At 44.2% G+C, this 25,128-nt stretch overlaps 1 protein-coding gene across 1 annotated transcript; it reads left to right on the top strand.

Annotated features, from left to right (window-relative positions):
- The first annotated feature begins 1,244 nt into the window (after window positions 1–1,244).
- On the top strand, window positions 1,245–24,026 carry MYO1H (myosin IH). The gene is made up of 31 exons (XM_072880103.1): window positions 1,245–1,397; window positions 2,594–2,709; window positions 3,690–3,888; window positions 4,511–4,591; window positions 5,029–5,208; window positions 6,323–6,421; window positions 6,758–6,871; window positions 7,235–7,306; window positions 7,962–8,081; window positions 8,434–8,501; window positions 8,819–8,924; window positions 9,462–9,542; window positions 11,024–11,115; window positions 12,538–12,632; window positions 12,856–12,902; window positions 13,135–13,215; window positions 13,692–13,797; window positions 14,076–14,193; window positions 14,482–14,595; window positions 15,552–15,628; window positions 16,172–16,240; window positions 16,871–16,955; window positions 17,544–17,703; window positions 18,608–18,691; window positions 19,161–19,254; window positions 20,147–20,202; window positions 20,729–20,864; window positions 21,436–21,503; window positions 21,862–21,959; window positions 22,958–23,057; window positions 24,003–24,026. Exons 1-31 carry the CDS (start codon window positions 1,272–1,274, stop codon window positions 24,024–24,026), a joined length of 3,066 nt encoding a protein of 1,021 aa, XP_072736204.1. The 5' UTR covers window positions 1,245–1,271.
- Window positions 24,027–25,128: the final 1,102 nt, after the last annotated feature.

The following is a 25,128-nucleotide window of genomic DNA, read 5'->3' as shown; positions in this document are numbered from 1 at the left end:
CAGTATAAGAATAGCAAAGGTGCTGGGCTTATGTGCACGTCCCTGAGTCTGAGGAGCTGCTGTGTGCGTTCAGCTGATGGCTGCTCAGCCAGTTTCTCTCCCTTAATTTGCAAAGCCTGGGAACCCTAAAAGGTAAGCTGCTCAAAATGTATTAACTTCATTTCTGTCATAAGGGAAGTATTTTATGCATTAGGGTAGGAATTTTTTTTGAACTGTGTAATCCTGGTGTCTTTAAAAAAACCAACCAAACAAACAAAAAAGAAACCCTGAAAACACCACTATGGCACACTTCTTACTATAGAATAAAGAGTATCCTGTTTGTCTGTCTGCTAGCATGAAACTATCAGCTTGATTTAACAAATAAAAAGCATACAATTTATTTCTATAGCCTGGGAAACAAGAGCTTGATCCTCAGCAGTGAGTATTTTCAGTATAAGGTCAACTTCCAAGATAAGGAATGGGAAGGGGGCTGTGCAAAAGAATTACGTTTTTGTCAGTGACATCCTTTTTACATCTTTCAACTTCTTGAGAAAGAGGTGGTGTGTGTGCTAGTAAAAGTTTAACTGTTTCTCCAAATTGCTTTTTGATTAGTTTTATCAGCTTGGTGGCCTTGCCGCTCCCTGCCCAGGTCTTGCTGGTGGATGGAGACATCTGCTGCCCAGCCTTGAAAGTTGACTTTGATCTGCTTGCGGAATGCACTGGGAATAATGAAGCAGTCTTGTGCAGAGTAGTGCTCTAGGATTAATCTTTTTTCCCTAAAGGTCAAGTCAAATGCAGCCTTTCCTGGAGATTCTCCATTTTCATAGTTTTATCTGTGTAAAGTAGTTGCAGGTAGCGTTAGAAACTAACAAATTGTCTGGTATCTTCCACCGTTAACTTCCAACTGCTTTGTCTAGACTGAGTTAATGGAGTGTCCCAGATTGTAACTGCGTATTTGGAGCTAGGTTTGTCTCAAACAACTGTCGTGTTAGTGAGGGCTGCCTGGAAACCTTGGTCTTCCTCTCAGATCACAGGAATGAGTCTTGGTCGTCTGGACTGTAAAGAATTTGGAGTGCAAACTCACATGGTATGAAATTGCCATCTTTGGGGAAGGTGTTAATAACAGCTTGGATAATAATCTCTTGGCATTACCCATGCAAGGTTGATTTGACCTTGGGGTATGGGGAAGGACTTAGCTGACCCTTAGGGTCCCTATCTGCTCTCTCCTAAATCTGTTTCATACAACCTTGGTGTTGTAGAAAGAAGAAGTGGAAGATAACACTGACGCAAATATGGAAGGGGCTCTGATAGCACGGGACAGAGTCGGGGTGCAGGACTTTGTGCTTCTGGACTCCCACACCAGTGAGTCTGCTTTCCTGAACAACCTTCGCAAGCGATACCAAGAGAACCTCATCTATGTAAGTGCTGGTCATGTGGATTCATGTAGCCTATAGCAGGTGAAATGTCTCTAAGTGTGGCACATATATATATATATATATATATATATATATATATATATATATATATATATATATATATATAAAAAATAACAAATTGTTGCACATCTAGATGGGATGCAAACTAAAACTGCAGGGGCAGGAGGCACTATCAATACAGAGAATTCTCTCCCAGCTTTGGTTTCATTGTGCTCTGAGACACATTGCTAGACGTTAGTAGTACCCGGCAGAGTGATCACCCAGTAGCAGTCTCTCTACTTTTGCTAATGAAGATAATACAGTCTTGGCCTGCTCTGAGTTGCCTTACAAAGATCCAAACAACATGCAGTAGACAGCATTTCACTTTCCTATTCCCTTACTACCTTGGAAGGCAAGGCAGCGCTGAGCGTGGTGTCTGACTTGTATGAAAGTGCTGAGTACTTCATGGTGCAAACGAAGATGACTTCACAGCCATGTCCATTTTCTCAGCAGCCCCAAGGTTATACATTGGCTTACAGCAGTGGCAAGTAGTATCTAAACATGTCCTTTGTCAAATGAGGACTGATATTTGTATAACACTAATGGAAAGAATTGAAAAGAAGGTAGAACAGGGCATTTTGATGTGCTGAGAATGTATACAAATAAGGGAAAATGTAATGTGTCCTGAAATGTTTTATTTGATCACCTTTCACAGTCAAGAGGGAATCTTCTCTGTTGAACAGCTGTCTATGAATTCCATAGACATCCTACTTGGCTTTCCTTCACAGCATTAGTTATTGGTCATTTCCAGAGATTTTTGTGAAACAGAACTGGGATAGTAAATGCATGATTATGGTAACTTTAAGTAGGAAAAAAAAATCCCATGAGCATCATGAGATATCAAGACCTTGCATATGAAATATAAGGTTCTAAGCTTGCTGTCATTGTTCAAGTCCACTCTTAACTGGGTGGGTTTTGGAAGAAGTTGGTATTGGCTTTGTAATAGTGATGCCTGTGGAGGGTTTTTTGTGATTTTTTTTATTATTTTTTTTTCCCCCTCTTATCTCGTAACAATTTCTGTACCATCTTTTCCAGTTGTTCTTGCGTAATGTCCTGATGTACTTGGCTCCTCTTTTGGGAGCTGCTGTTGTAGTGATGGAACAGGTTTTCCACCTGTGGGCATTCTTTTCTCCCTGCAGACATATATTGGTACTCTTCTTGTATCTGTCAACCCTTACAAAGAGCTGGATATCTACACCGTGACACAGATGCAGCTTTATCGAGGGGTAAACTTTTTTGAACTGCCACCACATCTGTAAGTAGAACCCTTAGGATTTCAGTTGATACCAATAAATTGGGTTTTCTCTGTAATGCTGTGTACCAGCAACAAGGATGCGTATCCACAGTCACTAGGTCTGGTGAATGCTGGTATTCTTATCTTCCTGTAGGTAAGGATGTATTTGTCTCTGTCTTCTAGCTGACCGTGAGAATTAAAGGGGAACAAAAGGATTGCAGAAGTGATGTTGGGGAAACTGTAGGGGAAGAGTTATCGTGAAGATTACTGTCCAGAGTAGTGCTCAGCATGTCCTCCTCGTTACACATGGTCTAGTCGGACCACTGCCTGACTGTGTCCATGTGCAAGTCAACATCTTTTCCTTCAGTTGTCTGAAACACTCCAGTCATCTTGCCTTGTAGCCTGAGGCCCGGTGTCAGTGCAGGCTACCACAGGACTAGCGCAGTGCTCATGCACAGCCTCCACTTGGACTTCGTAGGAGGGGAAGAAACCTGAACTTCTGAACTCTGAGCTGGAGGTTTTTTTGATGGTTGGAAGTTGTTGGGTGGTTTGCTAAGTAGGTTTTTCTTTTTTCTTTTTTTTTTTCCTTCCGTAAGTGGTATATCAGTGAAAGTTCCACTACTGGTTATCTTTGTATCTGTCTCTACCAGCAGAAGTTGAGATCTTCCCTTTACTGGAATCAAAACTGGCTCCTCTGCTTTGGAAGAGGGAGTCCCTGCTGTGTATAAACTGTATTCACCAGGAATACAGGCAGCCTGTATAAATCCTACAGCAACAGTGGGAAAAAGAACAAGCCCTATCTGTCCCTCAAATACAGACTGGGTTTTTACTATGAGACCTCAAGTCAGTCTCATGTTTTGAGCTGTGCTTTCCCATCATGTCCAATACTTGTAATGTTAGATGAGGAGTAAGTATTTCTGAAAAACCTTTGATACTCTGCCTCCTGTTGCCATTTGGAACAGGTGCTTCTCCTCTGAATACTTCTTGTGATCCTTGTTCAGATATGCCATAGCTGACAATGCCTACCGGGTGATGTGCAGCGAGTACAACAACCATTTCATCCTCATCTCTGGGGAGAGCGGAGCTGGGAAGACAGAAGCATCCAAGAAGATCTTGCAGTATTACGCAGTAACCTGTCCAACTACAGAGCAGCTGCAGATCGTCCGTGACCGTCTGCTACTTTCCAATCCTGTTTTGGAGGTAAAAACTAAATAAAGGTACAAAATGCAGAAGAGTTGGCATAGATGGCCTCACTCCACAAGACTTTCCTGCAAGACTTTCCTTTTTCTACACACCTGCACCCAGGAATGGCCTCCTGTTTCACATAATTTTGCACCTGCATGCATAACGTAAATAATAACATACGTTTGGCCTCTTGGCAGCACAACCTCTGAAAGAATGCTTGGGATTTAATATCACTTAACTTTTAGAAATTTAAACTTGGGTTTTATAGTGGAGGATAGCTGAAGCCTGGGAGTACAAGGAAACTGTATAGCATACAACAGTTCCTCGTGGCTTTGGTTATAGGTCATACAAGAGAGAGCGATAACTTGTTTAGCTGAATTCCACATTAAAGCTAGGGAAATACATTAGTTTAGAATCATAGAATCATTTAGGTTGGAAGAGACCTTTTAAGATCATTGAGTCCAACCGTAAACCTAACACTCCCAAGTCCACCACGTTTGTATTTCTTTAATCCCACTAAATTCAGTCGTAGGACTCAGCTGATGCAGCAAATCTTTATTTCTGGAGCTTTGTCCTACTATGGGTGTCAGGTTCTGAGTAAGAGGAGAAGTGACTTAATCTATCTGTTTATCCACAGGCTTTTGGAAATGCAAAAACTCTGCGTAATGACAACTCGAGTAGATTTGGGAAATACATGGATATCCAATTTGATTTTAAGGTGAGAACAAACTTAATAGACTGCTATTAAAAAAAGCTGTATCAGTGAACCTCTTGGACACTTACCAGGCAGCACAGGATTTATTAAGACTTACACTGCAGGTTTCTGACCCTGTTTTTTACGGACGTTGCATTTTGCAAGTAAAGTGCCTAGTTATACATGCTGAAAGCTTCCTATATTACTGGCAATACTGCCAGCGCTCAGTAGAAAGCTAATATAAATTCTTGTAACGCACAAGTTACACTAGAAGGACAGCAAGCTCTTTAGATACATCTTGTACTGTTGTTGGATACTAACTATTCGTAACTAACTAAACACAAGATGGCAGATAAGTAACAGCAGAAACACTGCTCCTTGTTCCTAGGTGTGGAGGAACAGCCGTCACAATGATGTTATTTATATCTGTTGGTGTTGATCTGACTGCTTTGTTCTGCTAGGGAGCTCCAGTAGGAGGGCACATCCTCAGTTACCTAATTGAGAAATCCCGAGTTGTCCATCAAAACCACGGAGAAAGGAATTTCCATATTTTCTACCAGTTATTAGAGGGTGGAGACAAGGATCTTCTTTGCTGGCTTGGGCTGGAGCGCAACCCCCAAAAGTATGCGTATCTCATCCAGGTCAGTGAGAGCTTGTCCCTCTCTCTGTATCTTACATCCAGAGCTGTAGGGATTGCAAATGCAGCTTTCCTTGCTTACTAAGCGTGCTGCTGAACTGCTAAGAGAACCCGCTGTGTGTCATGTTATAGCGAAACTTGCAGGCAGGTTGGTTGCAAACGTATTTGCTCTGGGGTTGTTGGACTCTGTTCTACCCTGGGTGCTTTTGTAGCAGGAACTGTTCCAGCTGTTATGGCCTAAGGAGGCACATGATAAGTGGCTTCTAAGGAATAATATCTCTTATTGGATCAGCTGATATAGTTGTGGGGACAGAAACAAGCTTTTGGGCAATGTGACCCAGTGACAGCAAGGCCATCAGAGCTTAAAAAAGTCACTTTCACCAGAGCTCTTGTTAACTGTGCATTCCCTGTGTTCTGTGTGTGCGGAATGGCTTACTGCTGCCATCTGTGCTGCTGCTGTGAGAACATAAACACTCTTAAGCAAATGTCACCAAACCATTCGATGACCCTGGTCCCTCCTGTATGATCAAGACAATTCTTGATTCGTTGAGAAGAGCAGTCTGAGCTACTAAACAGCAGAGTAGTATCTGGCTGCAGGTTACACTCTGTATAAAGACATCTCTTCTAACACCTCTGTGTCAGGGCTGGGTATAAAATGAGTTTCTCAGGATTTACAGACCTCATATTATAGAGGTCCAGAGGTATGGTTATGCAGTATATAGCTCACTTCATGGTAGTGCTTTCAGTTTCCTTTCTTCCTTGGTAGTGAAGGATACTTGGGCAGTATTCTTCTTAAGGTATTATTACCATAAAAACGGAAGATGGCTGTAAACTCAAGCTCTTCACAAGACTTAGCCATTTTATGGTAATCACTATCGAAGCTCAATGCTTTAAGTTATTTTAAGCTTTAAGTATATGCTGAAAGATCTGATCAAATGAGCCACTCTCAGGATTAGCAGGAATGAAATAAACTTGCTAGCTAGTTGCAGACTGCATCTATACAGGCTGAGGAAACTGGAAATGAAAGTAGCATGCCCAGTAGTACGCTATGTTTGTTGCTCATAATAAAATTGCTTTGCCAATTAATTGTACTAATTCATCTTTCTTTTACTGCATAGGGTCGATGTGCCAAAGTGTTTTCTATTAATGACAAGAATGACTGGAAAATAGTCCGCAAAGCTTTTTCTATCATTGACTTTACTGAAAAAGATATAGAGGTATGCATGTTAAAAGGGACTGAGCCTACAAAAGGGAATTTAAGGAGTGCACTGCTGTCTTTCCTTAAAAGTGATGGAAGCAGTCTTGCTTGGGAGAGGTGCTAAGGATGGAATAGGACATAATTTGGGGGGGACTGACGGAGTGGGTGGGTGAAGAGCTCTATTGCTTGGTACAGCTCGATGGCAACTGGTGGTAGCATATCTCTGAAGCAGGTTGTCTGACTCGCCTCCTTCAGCCTAGCCAATATTCTGTTTATTAGCATGCACAGCAGAGATTAGTACCATGCCATGGAGCTATGGGAACCTGTTTTCTAATGGTGTATCTCTCGTTGTTAGCATCTCTTTGGAATTGTTGCTAGTGTGCTGCACCTCGGGAACATTCAGTTTGAAGAAGATAGCAATGGACATGCCATCATTCGCGATGGCACGCAGATCAAATGGATTTCAAAGGTATCTCTTCTGAGATAGTGACAGTATTACAAGTGCTATGAAGAAAGCCTTAATCTTGCCGTGTTTTCCTCTTAAGGACAAAAACATCTGTTCCCAAAAGCAAAGGATTGCTATTTAAATAGCCAGCTCTTGTTATAAACTATCTTGAATTGTAGGGCCCCTTTTCTCTGTAGCACATCTCTCTGAAACTTCCTTACTTATTGTTGCTCAAAGATGAGTATACCTGAGATCTACCAAGGCTGGCATCCCCTGAAATGAATGGGAATGGACTGGGGGGTTATGCCCTACTGATCACACAATAATGCTTATTTAAGCAGTCTCCTGCTGGCCATACTCTGAGTGCAAGTATTTCTTTTTCTGCAGCTACTGGGTGTGCACTTGTCCATTCTGCAGGAAGCTCTCACCCATCGGAAGATCGAAGCCAGATCTGAAGAGGTATCGAGTAGTCCTGTGTAATCCCAGGCAGCTGGGAGTCACCCCAGCTAGTGGTGGTGACAGATGAGGAGCTCTGTTCTTAGCAGTGTTACAGTAAAAACAGATCCCTCTGGCTATCTCTCTTCTCCATATTATCTTCCTCTTCTAGCCTGAGGTGTTAAACTAAAACATATTCCCAGTATTGGAATTTTCCTGCTGAACAAAGTAGTAACTGTTAAAAAGCTAGGAACAGGGACTTGCAGGCAGCCCTGTGTTTGAGCCAAATAATTTCCTTTTGTTCAGTCCCTGGAATGCTTCCTGGGAAACTGGGCTGCATAAACGAAGAAAAGCACTGGTAAAAACCGTTCTTCGAGCATGTTGTACCAAGTTTAATAAAATAAAACTAAAAGGAAGTCAGAATACTTCTCCCCACTTATCTAAATTAGTACTATCCAAAATGTCATATCACAATCCTGCTGGCACGTGGCCCTACGCCAGACTGAAGTAACACTGGTAAATAAAGCTGTAGGCAGCTACAGTTCAGATAGGCTGGGTGCTGTGCTGTGGTGTACAACAACATGGCTGGTTCTCCAAGCCACAGGTGTGAACTGGCTTTGCAGAAGTTTGCTCTGATCATCTGTGGTGTTTATCATCTCCAGCATATCTTTATTTTTAGGTCCTAAGCCCATTGAACGTGGATCTGGCATTCTACGCTCGGGATGCAGTAGCAAAGGCGATTTATGGACGAACTTTCACTTGGCTAGTCAACAAAATTAATGGCTCTCTAGCCAACAAGGTTGGTTTCTTGTCTAGTGTCCTCCTAGACAGTGAGTGCTCCTAACACACTGAGCAAGAGCTTCTCCAGTGAGGCCCTGCAGCACCCATCACCAAATATCTTGGATGCTTGGTAATTGATATAGGGGCATCCCACAGCACTGAGCTGGAAAACTGTTTAGTTAGGTGTGGAAGGTGGTACGTTAAAAAGTTTTAGCAGTTCATTACGTGCTTTAAAGTGGCTACTCCATTGGCATGTGAAACAAAGCTCTCAAAGAGAAAGTTTAAAATTTAGGTGAAGAAAGCAGCATGAAACATGCAGGGAAGAAGCATCAGCTGAAGCAGCAATTACAGAGCAATGGTGTCTTTAACAGGATTCAACTGGGAAAACAGTTATTGGCCTGCTGGATATCTATGGTTTTGAAGTCCTGGACACAAACAGGTAACCACAGCTCCTGAGGCGTGGAGGGCATGTGCTGAAGTCCTCCATGGCTTCTTGAGTGTACTCTTATCCCAGCAAGGCAAGCTACAGGTGACTGCAAAATCTGAGTGCACTGGGTTAGCTGGACCCCCTGGTGAAAGCTTTAGCTTGGACTGCTTGCCTGGATTTGAGCCATTGGTACAATAGTGTGGGAGGAATGTATGGATTTGATCTGTATAGAAATGTGCTGTCTGGCTGGAAGACAGTAGGTAGTGGTGGGAGAAGTAAAACTGTCCATGCAATAAATAAAAACTAATGCTCATTTAACCACTCTGAAGCTTTGAGCAGTTCTGCATTAATTACTGCAATGAGAAGCTCCAGCAGCTGTTGATTGAGATGACCTTGAAAGCAGAGCAGGAAGAATATGAACTGGAAGGAATAGAGGTAACTTATTATTTTCCCTCTCCTTTTTTCTTTGAACTGCCATTACACTGAATGCTCTTCATCATCAGTGAAGAAGACATCCTGCTTTTTTCCTTTTTTATTTTGCACTGTTCATGTGGAAAGTATAAGATAGCCACAGGTCTCATTCCGTAACCCCTTTTGCAGTGTAATTTAGCCTAGATTTAATTTACATAATCTAAGAAAGGAGCAGGACATTCCCCAAAACTCAAAAGGTCAGCAGTGGCAATGTCCCTGTAGAAATGAGGAGCTCCAACAGTGTAAGGCAGTGGATGATGAAGTGCATTCATGTAGAGAATAAGAGGATGGTCTGGGCTGCTGAAAGCAGGCAGACTGTAGTGTGGGGTGATGGATCAATGTGCTGTCATTGTTTCTGCAGCAGCTCGGTTGGTCCTAATTTACAACACTGATCTTTACTGGGATTGGAGCCTGGCTCTAAAGAACTTAAAAATTGCAAGGAAAAGATCTTCCTCTAAAACTGGTCTCTCCCCCCCCCCCCCCCCCCCGCCTTATTTCCAGTGGGAACCAATTCCATATTTTAACAACAAGATCATCTGTGACCTGGTTGAGCAGAAGCATAAAGGAATAATCTCCATTCTGGTAAGAACAGAGTTTGTGCTACTTAAATTAAAATATATGCTTGTGCCCTATTGCAATGGTTCATAATCATTTTTTTTTCTTCTAATTATGTGATGGGTCTGCATTATCCAGAATGTAAATAAACAGACCTTGTAAACAAAGACCCAGAAGATTAAGGTAGAGGGTCTGCTTGATGGAGAGCTGTGTGTTTTAGAGGTAGTATGCTCCTTCCACAGCAACTCTGAGTGCTTGAGAATGCAGACCTGGGCCATTCTCTCCACTTTTTGCTTGGAGACACCGAGATGTAGAAGGAAAGTACCTGCAGCAACTTGGCTGGCTATAGTCAGCAACAGGGATGGGACCCAGGCTTCTTCCAAGTACCGTTAGGGAGACTGCAGAACACCAGGAGTGCTTCTCCATAGCCACCTGAAGCCAGACATCCAGGCTCTTGTAAAGATGAAAGAGGACAATTCATCCCATCTATCTGCTTATGTGACTTGCTAGCCTTGATGTCTGATGCTTCAGAAGGGCTCAGCTGGGAGAGAAACCTGAGAGCTGCCTACCTCCTCCTGAGCTATAGGTCTTTCTCTTGTTTCCTTGCCCTTTTGTTGTTACTGCTCCTAAAATACTGATCTGAAGAAGATCCTCTTTGTGCCTTCGTAGAGATGGCAGGAGAAATGGAAGAGGCTGAAGGCAGCTCTCTCTAGAGCCTTTCATAAGGAGCTTGTTCTGCAATGCTGTGTAATGCTTTTTGCTTCAGTAAGTGTGCAGTTCCATGGGGAGGAGTTTGAGCACACAAGCTAACTACCATGATGACACTTTCTTGCTTGCAAACCCCAATTAGTAAGAAATCTAGTAATCTTCCTGTAGAGACTTGTAGCCAAACTTGAAGTTGAGTTGTCCCTTGCCACCACCTCTGACACGTCCACAAAGCTGAGAATATTTATCACCTTGGTACAGAAGACAGAGAATTAGTACATTGTAATCCAGCGAAGGTGCTGCTGAAGCTCAGCAGTAGCTTCACATTGCAATGGACTGTTCTTTCAAGCAGGACTTTTCTACACGTAGTACAATTGGGGGAGCAGAAGGAGTTGTGTTTCTTGGGTTAGAAAAGGGTAATCTGTAAGCTTGTCTTCCCTCTCCAACTCTGTGATTCATCGAGACCAAGAGTCCTTCAGGTCCTTCTGAATTTTGGTGTCTAATGATGCCATCTTTCTCACTGTTTTTGTTTAAATGAACTACAAATAATAAAGGATGAGGCAGGGCATTGCCAAATTTGGAAGAAAAAGGTAGATTTGACTTCACTTGATTTATCTTGAAAGTTCTACTGAAAACAGGTAAACGAAGCTCTATATTTAACTAGGAAATTGCTTGTATAAAATAGACCTCATCTCAAGTCTTAACCAAGCTCTTTGGTTTTGCCTAACAAAGTTGTACTAAATATTAGCAAGGAGGCAGTAGTCTGTTCAGAGCAGCGTTTGATCCGGTGCCTGCTGTTTCAGGATGAAGAATGCTTACGACCTGGTGAAGCGACTGATCTGAGTTTCTTGGAAAAGCTGGAAGAGAAAGTAGGAGATCATGCCCACTTCGTGACGTATGCATTTACACTCTGTATCCTATCACAGAGGAAACTCTTCCCATCTCTTAGCCATAACAGAGTATTGGGGAGGGAACAATTTTTGCTTTGTACCAAAGAAAATCCAGCAGCCTGTCCACTGTCTAATGTTGTAATGTGCTATGCTGATAGAGTATGATCTGGGGTGTTGGGGGGTGGGATTCCTGTCTCTTTACCGGTGTGATGCTCTTTGATGCTCTTTGAGTCTGGTTTCATTCCACACTAAAATAAGGGAGTAAAGATTAGATGGCTGTGGCCCATGATTTTAGCCCATGAAGGTTAGATGGCTTTGGCCATAGATGGCTTTGTCCCCCACTGACTCCAGAGAAAGCTGAAGATACTGTGAAGAGGAGCCTAATGCCCTCTTCGCATGGCTGTGAGGGGTACCTAAATATTTAAGTCCATTTTGATATGTGTGAGCTTTGAGTATGAAAAGGAAAGAAACATGCTCTTGCTCAGATCTCCCAGATGAGTGGCGTTTTGGTTAATACTCAATTTGTAGTATTTTTGGATTCAGTTTTGGTGGCAGCTGAACACGCTGGCGCTGGGCTGTTCTGGCAGTTCCCAGCAGAAGCCTACCAAAAGTCTTTGACAAGTCATCAATTCGGAGTCACGCTGCTGAATTGTCACCGTTTCTACATCTCTGAAGTTCATCACAGCCAAGTGGAAAATTTGTAGCCAACTTCCTTGTCACCACAATGTGCCTTAATACTGTTCTGCCTGATTAAAAGCTTTAAATAGAAGCGCTAGAGCTACTTAAACAGGATCTGTACTTGGCGATACGCTTGGAAGGGAACTTTGATGTACTAATGTGCTGTTGTGACACACAACTCTGCTGTTAGTGACTGCTTACAAAGCTGAAATTTAAACTGTTAAGTTGCTCTTTTTTTTTTCCTTCCCCCAGGAGTCCTTGCTTTCTAAAATTTTCCACCTATTCTTGAAAATTTTGATTCCCCCTTTGTATTTGGGTTCTTGCTCTAGGGCAAAATATCTCAAACAATCCTTGCCCCTGCCCCGATCTCACTTTGAAATTGAGGAAGCTGGTGATCTTTTCCTCACGTCAGCAATGAGAATGTATTTAAATGAATGTTATGGGAAGAAATCTTAATACTTCTGGAAAGGGTGATCATTGCCAAATGGCAATGGATAGGTCGCAGATATTCTGAGGAGTTTATGGTAGCTGACTCCCATTCTCTGCTGCTAGCTGTTCAGAATGGACAGACAGGTGGTAATTTGATTATGGGCCATAACTCTATAGCCAGAGCCACATCAATAGGAACAAACACTAGACGTCTAGCTGTCCTACAGCTGCTTTTTGTGCAGGTGACTTTCTACAAGCTGAGGAAGTCTGTTTGCTGCTTTTTCTCTTGGGTTTGTTTTGTTTTTTTTTTTCTTCTGCAGTCGCAAGCTTGCAGACCAGAAAACACGGAAATCCATTGACTGGGTGGATTTCCGCCTCCTTCACTATGCAGGAGAAGTCACTTACTGTGCTGTTGGTGAGTGTGAGCAAAGTGCCAGCATAGAAGTTACCTGAACTTTTAAGCCAATGTGGTAGATGATAACTTGACAGGAAGATGAATTATGAAATATCTGCCCTCTGAAGGTACTGTTACTTGGAAGTCTTAAAAGTGAATGCAGTGAGAATTTTGAGGATATAAATGTCCAGATTTTGTGCTAAAGTATGTAGCCTCCAAAAGAATTAAGCCTTTTTTTTTCCAGGCTTTCTGGAGAAGAATAACGATCTACTGTACAGAAACCTGAAAGAGGTAAGAACAAAAAAAGGATGCTGTTCTCTTAAGTTACCTTGCTTGAAGCAGAAGCGTTTTGCAGAAGATGTATTTAATCTCTGTAGCAAACAAGAACATATATTTCTCCTTAGGAATGTTCTTTAGGCACCTACATGCATGTCCTTACAGCTTTGCTGCTCAACCTTAGAAGCATCAGAGTAGGAACAGCATGGCTGGTAAATAAGACAGCTTTTCACTTCTCCTGTTTCAGGTGCTGTGCAACTCTAAAAATGGCATCATTAGAGACTGCTTTTTACTATCAGAACTAGACAACAGGAGGAGACCAGAGACTGTGAGTTTCATCTTTAGTCTTAACTTTGAATATAAACTCAACTTCCCAAGTCTTGATTTAACCACTGATCCTGTCCTTAGTCTTGAATTCAGTGGACTCTCTTGCTGGTGTTACACTCCTGCTAGCTTCCTAGTAGTTGAACAGTGTTGTTGCTGAGACAGCAGCTAGCAAAGTGACATACCTTAACGTTGTTATTAATGCATCCTTCTAAAACGAGCCCTGTGCCTAGCATCCAACAGTAGTTTGTTTCTGAAGGGCTGCCTTCCGTGTCCAGCTGCATGGCAGGGGTTCAAATATTCTAGCTAAGCACTCTGTCCAGGTAACTTATGATTGACTATGCTTCAAAAGCTTTGTGGTACTAATGCATGCGTCAGCCTTTCACTTATAGTTTTAAGATGGGTGCAGGGAATGAGTTGATTTCAGTTACTGCAGTGATGAGTTCCAAAGCTAAGAAAGTTCTTTCAATGTTGTCTTAGGTTGCAACCCAGTTCAAAAACAGTCTGACGAGTCTTATAGAAATCCTGATGTCCAAGGAGCCTTCTTATGTCCGATGTATTAAACCGAATGAGAACAAAGAGCCTGGTAAGGCATTGGGCTGAAGACACAGTTGAGATAAAGGAATGAAGTGAGGGACACTTTAGCTTGTAGCTAGGTATAGCATATATATATATGCTCTGTGTGTGTGTATATATATGTGTGTGTGTGTGTATATATATATATAAAACTTAGTTAAGCTAGCAGCAAAGTCATCACCTTAAGTAATTGTGGATTTGATTCCTTCCTTATTTGTCCCAATACATGGACAAGTGAGTGAGCTTCCACAGACGGTATTTACCAGTGAATGTGTGTTCTTACTACAGGGAAGTTTGATGATTATCTGATCCGACATCAGGTGAAATACCTGGGCCTGATGGAGCACTTGCGGGTGAGACGAGCCGGCTTTGCATATCGGCGGAAGTATGAACTCTTCTTGCAAAGGTAAGTGGAACTGTTTTGCCCTCTAGTCAGTAAACCCACCCTCCCACGAGGGCTTCAGAGCAAGGTTTGTGTAAATGTCAAGTCCCAGTGATAGAAAGCGTGGAGGTGTCAGCAGACACTCTTCTGCATCAAAGATAACCTTTGTATGTGTCTTTTGTCTGTATCCATTTTGATCTGCTTTGGCATATTCTGCTGTGAATAAAGCAGGAGGAATTTGAGGGGGAGAGTTTCAGGAAGGGGTTCCTCAAACATCAAGTCATTTGTGTTGATGTCTTGCTGATCTTTCAGGTATAAATCCCTCTGTCCAGCTACCTGGCCACATTGGCACGGGCCAGCAGCTGAGGGTGTGGAGAGGCTCATCAAGCACATTGGTTACAAGCCTGAGGAATACAAATTAGGAAGGTAAATTTCCTTTCTCTGGCTGTGATCTCTGCTGGTCAGCTGCATGGTGCTTGCTATATTCGATCCTCTGTCCTGTCTACAACTGCAAGCCACTGTATGGCCCTTCCTGGAGACGTGCAAGATGCAGTGGTGTGAACAGATCCCTTTAGCTTGGCTCTTGCTTGACCATGTGAACTGGGCAGACCTGCCTGGGTCTGCAAACCTGACGGCTTCTGATTAGTGACTTCTTTAAAACAGGACAAAGTAACCTCACCCCAAAGGTATACAATGCACAGGAGCAAGGAGACAGATAAAAAGCCCGGATGCATAAATTTCCTCTTTATTTTTACCTTTCTATTTCCCTGGAAGCTTGAATCCAGCCTAGTTTCTTCCATCTTTAGGTTAGGCGAGATGGGCTGCCTTGCTTGCTTGGGCAGCCCAAGGCAACTTGCCTGTCTTAGGCTTGGGTTCTTTTTTTAACTGATGTTTGCAACCACTCCTGAATGACAACCTTGTCCTCCCTGCTAAAGACAAGGCATGGGGCAAGGCAGGGCTCTCTAATGTCACCTTCAACCTATGGCTATCGGAATCCATGAATTAATGTCTACGATAGTAGCTAAGACAAGGAAACCTGTTTTCACTGGGTTTCAGCTGCTTATCCTGAGCTCCACTGCTCCTGGGAAACTTGCAGGGATCCCAGCGTTGAGAATTACAGGTTGTGTAAAGGCAGAGGTCTCCACACTGCACCTTCCAGGGTACCTGGCACCTTGTGCAGTAACTAGTCTTTTTTGCCTCCTTCCCTCTCCCTGCCGCCCTTTGCCAAGCCCTTTGCACCCTTTCAGGATGTGCCAGCTAGACAAATGAAGAGCGGTTATGGAAGGAGATGTAACTTGTCAGCATTACAGCTAGTTGAAGGACTCTGAGCCAGGTTAGGGCAGCTGAAACGATGGCTAAGTTATTTATGGTCTCTTTTTCAGAACCAAAATATTCATTCGTTTCCCAAAGACTCTGTTTGCTACTGAAGATGCATTTGAATTCAGAAAGCACCTGTTGGGTATGGTTCCAGTTCCCTTTATCTGTATATAGACTAAGAAGCAGAACCTGAGTGAACTGTGTTTCTGGGCTCCAGGTTCATGTAGCAGATGCACCATGGTGAGAGCTGAGACCCCTAGTCTGCATAGCTCTGGAGAGTCCAAGTAAAAATTAATAATCTTTTTCCAGGGTGGGGAGAAATCACTAGCTACATTGCTTGAGTTCTGGCTACATATCTCCTTTAGAGCTCCTTGGTCCTACTAGTAACTGTTGGTCCACGTCTAGATGCACTAAGTACCTTTCTCTTGGGATTGGGAAACTACCTGTCTCGTCCTAGTGTTACCTGTTTGTACCTGCTTGAAATGCATAAATGCATGGGGCTGCCTAAGGGCACATTTACCTACACCAGCTACTTTTGGTCCTGTTGGTGTTTTGGCACCTCTGTTCCTCAGTGTTAGTGCAGACCCTCCTGTGCCTTGGCACGTGGTGTCCGATCGCTGGGAGCACGGCTCCCAAATGCTGTGACCCTGTAGACACGAGCAATGTCTCTGCCTTTTTTTGCCAGTTTCAAGACTACAGGCCAAATATAAAGGATGCCTTGGAAAGAGAGAGTACAAGAAGAAAAGAGAAGCAGGTATGGGCTCTGGGATCAAGGATTCTCTTTAGGGCTATGCTTTCCAGTAGGAGTTACAGCTTTGGGAGGTCATGAATCCGTGTTGCTGCAGATAGCACTCACAGCTTCCCTGCAGGGCTGTGGGTGTTGGGGTCAGATGCAGGTGACAGATGTACGAAGAGCATTCACAGAGGTCCCTTTAGTTCTGTTTAGCTCCTCACACCATGTGCTGCTCTTGGTGTCACCCAAGCATCAGCTGTGTGAGCAGCTCTGCGCAGCGGCAGCACCCTCTGCTGTGCTTGCAGGGATGTTCTGGGGTAGCGAGGGAATTGCTCGTTAACTGGGAGGGAAACAAACCCTCTTATCACAGTGCACGGGCTGATAAATAATGCTGCAAGCTCAAAGACCAGCTTTCTGAGATGAGCTGCTTGCTGTGCACAGTACATCACTGCCTTAATGTTGAGCTCTACAGTGCAGGTAGTGCCAGATCAGTTAGTATGGAGAAGAAAAAGTTCTAAACTTCTTGCTCTAAAGATCATCTGATGGGAAGAGCTGCAAAAGAGCCAGTTAAAACTTCTGCTATGTGAATTTAAAGGCTAGTATGGCACAGGACCTCTGATACTAACACAAAGACCTGATTAATTGTTGCAGCTATCAAGCTGGAGTCTTGTTGGCGAGGAGCGCTGGCGCGGAAGGAGGCCAAGAAGAGGACGTGGGCAGTTCAGATAATCAGGAAGTAACTATCACTGTGTGGTGGTTGTGGGGAGGGCTGTGGGTCACAGCCTGGTGATGGTCTCTGGACAATGAGTCCAGAGTACGGACAGTAGAGTGAGTCAAAACTATCTCCTTCACACCCATTTCTAAGCTATCATTGTAGTTAGAAGGACAGTTGCCAGATGGGGTTGATCAGAAATGCCTGCCACCTCTTCATGAATTCTGACTTGCACAAATTTCTGTTGCTCTGCTAGTTTATATTGGTACAGAGGATCTCCAAACCAATCCTTTGCATGCCTGTCCATTCTCTTATATATGGTCCTCCCTCTCCACTCCCTTAAACCCAGCTCCTGAATACTGCATTAGAAGTAGAGCTGATCTTCCTTTCTAACTCCAAAGCACTGTATTTTGGTCAACAGAACTTGGAAAAAAAAGTTAATGTTTGGAATATTATAAATCTTAAGGTTTCCATTGCTGTTACGCAGGTGACGGTGTACCTGAGTTAACATCAATGATCTGTTAGCCTGTTGTGTGCCTTCTGTGACTTGCCTTTCATTTCCATTGATTTCTGAAGGTAATGTGTAAGTTCTGGTTTGGATATCTTCTATAGATTCATAAATGGCTTCATCAATCGGAAGAAACCCCTTTGCGCAGAGAACATTGAATTTGTGCAGCTTGTGCAGTACAACTACTTGATGAAGCTCAGAGACCACATTCCAAAAAACGTCTTGGACAAGAGCTGGCTCCAACCTCCTTCCATCCTGGAAGAGGTGAGGGTTGCTGCAGGCTTCGGGAGAGGTGAAGATAGCTTCTGTTCTGTGGTCACTTGTCCGCACGCTTCATGTAGGAAAAGAGCAATGGTCTCCTGCTGGCTTGTCCTCTTTTCAGGCATGATGGCAGAGCCTTTGGAAGACCATGAGATCCTCTGTATTTGGGGGAGGATGGGAGTGGGAGGAATGGTGCTGCTGTTTGAGTTTCCAAGGGAAAGGAGGGAGCTTGGTGCTTTTGTTTTAAGGAAGAGAAAGGAAGATGCATTGACATAAAAGTGAACTCACGAACCCTATTAAAGAAAAAATTAATCCCACATTGTTTTAAGCTTGCAGCATAGGTAGACTTGTACCCTCTCATCTTGTTTGGGCTTTGGCAGGACAGGTAGCCTCAGTGCACGAATTGGACAAACTCTAATTGCCTCCAGCAGAATTCTCATTTAGAAACAGCTGCTGACATTTGTTATGGCCCCTTTGATCCTGCCCGTAGCCTGGCTCGGGACCAGAGCAGATCACTCCCACGCCGGCTGTGGCCGGTGCTTGGTGGGTGAGGTGGGCTCAGGAATTCAGAAAGCTCAGACGGAAGGTAAGGTGAAGAGAAATGCTAATGGTATGTTACGTGTGCAGTGCCACAGTCTCTTCTGGGGGTGACAGATGGGGTTTGCTGCTTTTAGTAACTCTAGTAATGACTCAGCTGCTTGGTGTTTTGCATCCTTCAGCTGCTGCTGGGCATTAACCCTTCTCTGGTGGCAAAGCTCTTTGGTACGTGGGGCTCTGGGCTGGGAGAGCTCAAATAAGTTGTGACTAGATGTTAAAAACAGCTTGCACCAGGCAAGTATTTGTTAGGACTGCAGCAGGAGTTGTCTGCACAACTTCACTACTTTTTTCTTTTTTTTTTTTAATGTAGACGTCTGAGATGCTGCAGAAAATCTGCATTAGGAACCTAGTAAGGAAATACTGCCGAGGTGTTACTGCTGAGAGGAAAGTGCAGGTAACTAATACGTGGAACACAAATGTGCGAGTTAGAACACACTGTGCACATGTGATATCTGCTCTCTGTGAATGGTCTGAAACACAGACTGCACCTTCTGACACACCACTGCTGCTCTCGCTGAGCAAACATTCCTGAGCCTGGAGTCAGGTGTTTGTTTTGGTGGCACTTGCAATGTACAGTGCAGTTCTCCTACAGACACATGGGTCTTAATCTTATGGCATTAAAACTGCACTTCATATAATTAGAAAAGATGCATAAATAAGAAAAGATCTGTAGGGCTGTTTAGCCCATACGACCTCTTTATTTAGGAATAACCTAAAGATGTTGGAAGAAATGCAGCATGGGTCAGGTAGATACTGCATGAGTAAAAGGATGATGATGTGTAGTAACGATGCCTACACTATAACTGCTGATGCTACTGATGGAGAGACTCTAAGAGGATAAAGGCTGTTCCTTCTCAAAACAGCTACAGCAAAAAGTGGTAGCAAGCGCTGTTTTCAGAGGGAAGAAGGAGGGCTACCTGCAGAGCGTAAACCAGCCTTTCGTGGACACCCGTCTAAGTGAGTACACAACAAACCCCTGAAGGACTCTGCCACATGGTTCTTGCTCAGAAAAATTCTGTTTGCAAAATAGATTCAGTTTCTAAGAGAAATTCCCATCTAACAGAGGCAGCATCACCTCCTGCATTTGGGCCCTACCACTCGAATTCTCTTCCTCTGTCATGTCCAATGACACTGAACGTGGTGATCAATCTGCCAGACTTTGTTCTCAAACTGGGGGTACCTGGAATCCCTCTTGGGACAGAGAGCCATAAACCCAAGCAAAATCCCCCGTGGGCTGGGATGGATCAGGACCCACCCTTGCTGTGCTGGATGGAGCAGGGAGGCTGAGCAGGGATGTTGCAGCGCAGCATTGCCGGCTGTGGGGATCCAGTCCCAAGGACTGGAGCTGCTGGGAAGGAGGGATGCGAATCTTGGGAATCCACGTAGTCGGTGTTAAGCACCTAAAAGGCATGAGAATAAAGCCCTAGTAGTGCATCGGCAGGGCGAGGGATCTGGGAGACTGGGTAGGGTGCGGTGGCAGTGGTGTGTGGGTGAAATGCTGGGGTTGTTATTGGAAGCTCCCAGAGAGCTTCGGCTGGAGCACTGTGCAGAAGGAAAAATGCTCTGGGTGGTTCTCAGCACGAGTCCTTCTGTGCCAGGGCCTGAACCAAGAACAGACCCAAGAGCAGCCAGTAACTCCCAGTGTGAATTACTTGTCAGGCAGGAAGAATCACTGAAACGGGTTTAGGAGTAGCTGGAAGTGAACGTCCTTGGTTTAGAAGGGAGGTACCAAGGGGACAAGGACTAATGGGATGAAGACAATTAATGCAGCTCTCCTGGTGTTTTGCTGGTGGGGAGTGGTGGCCATCTGTCGCCTATGCTCAGTTTATCTTTCTGGTTTGCTCCTCAGAAGAGAATGATATAAACCCCAAAGTACTGCAGCTCATCCACGGTGAGAAGATCAAGGTAAGGGAAGGACAGCTGAAGCTTGGCAGCCCTCGAACCAGCTTTGTTGGAGTCCTGGAGCTGGCCGGTCACACAGGCTGGGCGATCTGTGACACCTGAGGCTGTCTTGCAGCCATGCCTGTGTAGCAGGGCAGACTGATGAATAGCAGTGTAGCAAGTATTTCCTTGCTTTTAAATTGGAGACAGGTCTCAAAATACACCTAGACAAAAATTATTTAAGATTCCTTTTAATAAAAGCTTAAAAAGCATCGTTAACTCTATTTGGGCTGTAACAGGCAGAAGTGCAGGTGTGTGCACTGCACTTCCCATGGTTATGGCATAGAGGGCACAGGTAAACCGTCTTTCTCAAAGCATAATTCTGCCATCTGAATTTCCAAGTATAAAAAAACCCAGATTATTATAAGCAGAGCAGATGCTGTGAGCTGGGATCTGCAGCTCCGCAGTGCAGTGCTGCTCCTTGCTGAACTGCTTCCAGCACAGGACCCTGCGGTAGTGAGAAATGCTGATACCAACTCGTTGTTTTCAGTATGTGACCCCCGTGATAAAATATGACAGGAACGGGTTCAAAGCACGAGACCGGCTACTTGTTCTGACCCAGTCCTCGGCATATGTGGTGGAAATGGCCAAGATCAAGCAGAAAATAGACTACGCCACTCTGAAAGGTAATGGTGGAGGTCAGCGTGGGGCTTCCCTTTCTGCCAGTGACCCTGGGGGTGGAAAGATGAACTTCTGAAACTTGGTCTTTCAAAGATATTTGAAGCAATGATCTACCTGAGAACACTTTTTCCTGGGGGATGGATAAAGGGTCTGTGTGCCTGCATGCAGTTCCTTGAAGTACAAGTTATGAGTAAGAGGACACAGTTCTTTGAAATACTTAAATGCAGGAGGACATCACGTCCTGCTGAAATAGAGGGGAGGAAAAAAAAACTTTCCTACCCCACTTTGTAGGTATTTTTTAATCCTGCCATTGTCTGAACTACAGTCCAGGGGCAGAATATATACTTTCTCCCTCCTCCCCTACCAAAACAAAGGTAGCATGGAAAGGTATGGAGCAAACAACTAATGCACCGTGTTTAAATAACCACTGTTGGAAATGTGTTATGGATAAGTGGATGATGAAGAAAGTGATCTCCAGAAGGTTTGGTTGGGTTTTTTTTGAAAACTGGGAAGATGATGATGGTGTTGTGGAACTCTTTGGTAGTTTTTCCTCTAATTCTTGCATTTCTTTTGAAGGTATTTCCACCAGTAACCTGAGCGATGGGATTGTAGTCATTCATGTTCCCGAGGACAACAAACAGAAGGTAGAAAATTGAAATGTAGCTACTGTGAGCTTGCGGTTAGAAGTAAGGTCTGATGTTTACTAATTCTGTAATCAGCGAGACCTTTACATTCTTGCTGTCTCACCATGAAAGCTTTCACTTTTTTTTTTAAGAACCAAAGTCACTATAAATCCTAAATAGTCCCTGGAAAGGATGTTTAACAAACCAAACTTGTACATGACTGCTTTAATTGCTGTGTAGTTATTGGTGCCTTCTGCACAGCAGTGACTACTCTGGCATTAGGAAGGAGTTTCTACAAATGCACAGCTGCTGACTGGCTCACGTGCTGGGGTGATGCCAGATGACTCTATGCCTCTTTTTTTTTTTTTTTTGTTTCCAGGGAGATGTGATACTTCAGTGTGAGCATATCTTTGAGACGATCACTAAGTTCTGCATGCTGGCCAATAAGCAAAACCTTGTTAAAGTTGTGCAGGGAAGGTAAGGAAGGAAGTTGAATGGGTAGTATTGTGCAGGCTGTATTTTATGGGAGAACCTGCTTCAAAAACTTCTACGCCTGGACTACTTAAGTCAAAACTATTAACATCACCCCAGCAGACAGTGCCCTGAACTGATTAGAGGTCCATTGTGCAGCAGCACAGTTGTTTTCATGGCTTCCTTTCATAGGCACAGGGGAAACAAGATGGGATGAACAGGAACAAGAAAATATATTAAAAATCATTACAACCTATTTCCCATGCTAACAAGGCTTGCTTCCATGATGGCTGTGGTTGTACCTTGCTAGGTGTGCTGCTCTGCTCTAAGACCTGCCCATGATCCATCTGCTTAAAACCGAAACTTGTTTATAGGTGGCTGTACTTTAAAAACACTTTTTTCAGGCTTCTGCTGATGTGACCTGGGTGTGAGGTGGTGGGTTTAGTGGTTTCACAACAGATCTCATTAGCACCAGCTCTGAGGAAAGCCTGCTGGGCTGAGCCTGTGGGTCACTTCAGGATAAATGCTCCTCTCCCTAAAAGACTGAGAAGGCCCTGAAATGTGATTGCTGAGCACAGGAACCTTCTCAGTCATGCCACCCAGCTAATGGCAGGTGGATGCAGTCTGTCTCCCAAATCTCTACATGAATTGAAACTGGCATATGAAACCTGTACTTCTGCTCCAGCTTTTCTTTCTGGCCTTTGCATTTCAATTGTAATTAGATTCTGTGTGTTCAGTGGTTTTCTCCAGGTCAGATCTGCTTATCTTCTAGTGCTTAATTGCACCAGGAAAATTCAGATGCCCGGACCAGGCAGACATGCTCCATTCATCAAACCCTTCTGGGTTGTGTGGTATAATGCAATTGTTTAGGAAATTTACCTAAGCTGGAGGGCTCTGATCTTCTAATCTAACGAGATTTGCCAAGGGAACAGAAATAAAGGGGGTTTAGACTAAAGCCTGTTGCGAGGAAAGCATCTAATGAGTAATTATGTCTGTATTTGCAGTCTTCAGTTTCGCATTGGCTCTGGGAAGGAAGGGACAATGGTGTTTACCGTTGGGCAGGAGCCTCAGGTCTTTAAAGCCAAAAATGGACAACTAACAGTGGTAAGGCCTCATCTAAGCACTGGGAATATGACTTCTGCTTTCTCCTTTGACGCTCAACCCCTGTAGAGAGCACAGCTAAGTTCTAACTGGGGCCCTTTGTATGAGTTCAGGAGGACTTGATTCCTCTTACAGAGCAGAGATGCGTGACGTAACTACCCAGTCAGTATGTGCCTACATAAGATAATGCATAATAGATCACTGTGTCATCACTGTGTTGGGAGTTGCAGCTACACACCTTGCATGTGAATTGTCACTGCTACTTGTGCTCTCAAGCTAGCATGGGGAGAGGGAGCAAGGCGCTCTCCTAGCTTGGTCATTTAGAGAATTTAGCCTGAGCCCAAATTCAACATGCACATGCAAAATGAGGACTCGGGTGAAGTTTGCCACCTCTTGTTGCCTCCCTCAACCAAGTTATTTCTGAAATCGGCTGGGAGATGGAGGGAAAGCATTTCTTGTCACCTAAGCAGGTTCTCTTGAGAAGGAAGGATCTTCTGACCCTGTGGCAGTCTTGGCAGAACTGCCACTGAAGGGAGAACAAATTCTGTCTCTAAGTAGCTATGAAAAACGGGGGAGCTTTGCTTCTGTCCTTGCTCATGGTCAGGCAGGGAGGTGTGCTAAACCTGCCTCCATCAGCTCACAGCTGCAAGGCAGTAAATGGCAAGTGTGGCTGGAGGAACAAGGAAAGATGTGGGTCTTTGCTGCTTCACCAGTGAGCTTAGTGTGTTTGGGACTGTTATCTGACAGCTCCAAGGAAGAATTATGTGCTGAGGTGTAATACCCTTGGGTATATTGGGTTAGCTGTCCTTGCAGTCCAGAGATGGAGGGAGTTATTCTGGTACGCCGTTGTTAAACAGAAACAACACAACCTCTTTTCCCACAGACAGGACACCTCAAGGACATAACATTTGTACTTAACTTAATGACTCCTTCCTTTTCTCATCCCAGGTGTCAACCCAGGCAAGGTCTTGATGAGAAACAGTTCCTGTTCCTGGTCACTGTCTTGGCTAGGAACAGAAAGGAGCCTGCAGGACGAGACCAGCACTCCCACCTCCTCTGGAATCTTTGATGCCATAGGGCTGCTGCGATTTGAGAGTTTGCTTGCATCTTTTAGGCTTTTTCTTACAGCAACATAATAGAATTTATTTAGCTATAGTTGAATAGTTTTAAGCTATAACATTCCAGTGAGCATAGATGCTCATTACATGCTGTCACAGGGAAATGCTTAAACCAAAAGTTGCAGTTCCACACATAAAATGTCTGTCTCTGTGTACTCAGTAAGAGCTGAGAGCTCTGACCAGTCAGAAAGGATTAAGATAAAAGCACAAAGGCTTCTCTAGCTGTGCTTTGAGTCCCAGCTCACCAGGAGAACTGCATCAAGTGCAGATCAATGATGGTAACTCGGATCTGAAAACACCTTTTCTTTCAGGCAGACTGGCAAAGCCTTTAAAACCAGCAGCTAGTCCTTTGGCTGCTTTCTTTTCCACTCTGACATAAGGAGAGATCTTTCCTTTAGAGCAACACTGTCCTGGTTCTCCCTGCACAGCTGCTGTGCAGAGTGCAGTGGAAGCAAAACCATGAGATGACCAAAATGCCTCCTCTTAAAAGAGAGGTGTGCTGACTTGGTGCAATCCAGTTCAGAAAACAGTCTCCTGCTGCTGAAGAACCTTCATCTCTACCTGGGGAGCTGGACTTGACTCACTCAAGAGTGTGGTAGGCACTGCTGTTCCCTTAAGATGTATTGGGGCAGGTACAAGGAGAGAGGGTGGAAGACAGGAATTCCCTCTGCTCCCTCCTGCCTGGAAGCTGCAGCTGTACTGCCACTCTCTGTGTTCGTAGTGCTTGCTCTGCTGCCTCATGTTGAGGCAAACTGGTGTAGCTCCTGCTCCAGCTCGCTTTGGCTAGGCTGAAACTACAGCCTGAAGATCCTTGACTTGCTGCCTTTAAATCCTGGGGTCTCTGGAGTCCTGGGACCCAGATCACTGGTGTCCCTGCCATGAGCAGTGCCAGGAGCTAAAACTAACAGCTGGGGGGAGGATGATGTCTGGTATTTCTTCCTGAAAGTTCCTTCCAG

This window comes from Ciconia boyciana, chromosome 15 (genome assembly GCF_034638445.1).
Source record: "Ciconia boyciana chromosome 15, ASM3463844v1, whole genome shotgun sequence".
NCBI lineage: Eukaryota > Metazoa > Chordata > Aves > Ciconiiformes > Ciconiidae > Ciconia > Ciconia boyciana.
Note: the sequence above shows the minus strand (reverse complement) of the source record. Positions and strands in the feature narration are given on the sequence as shown.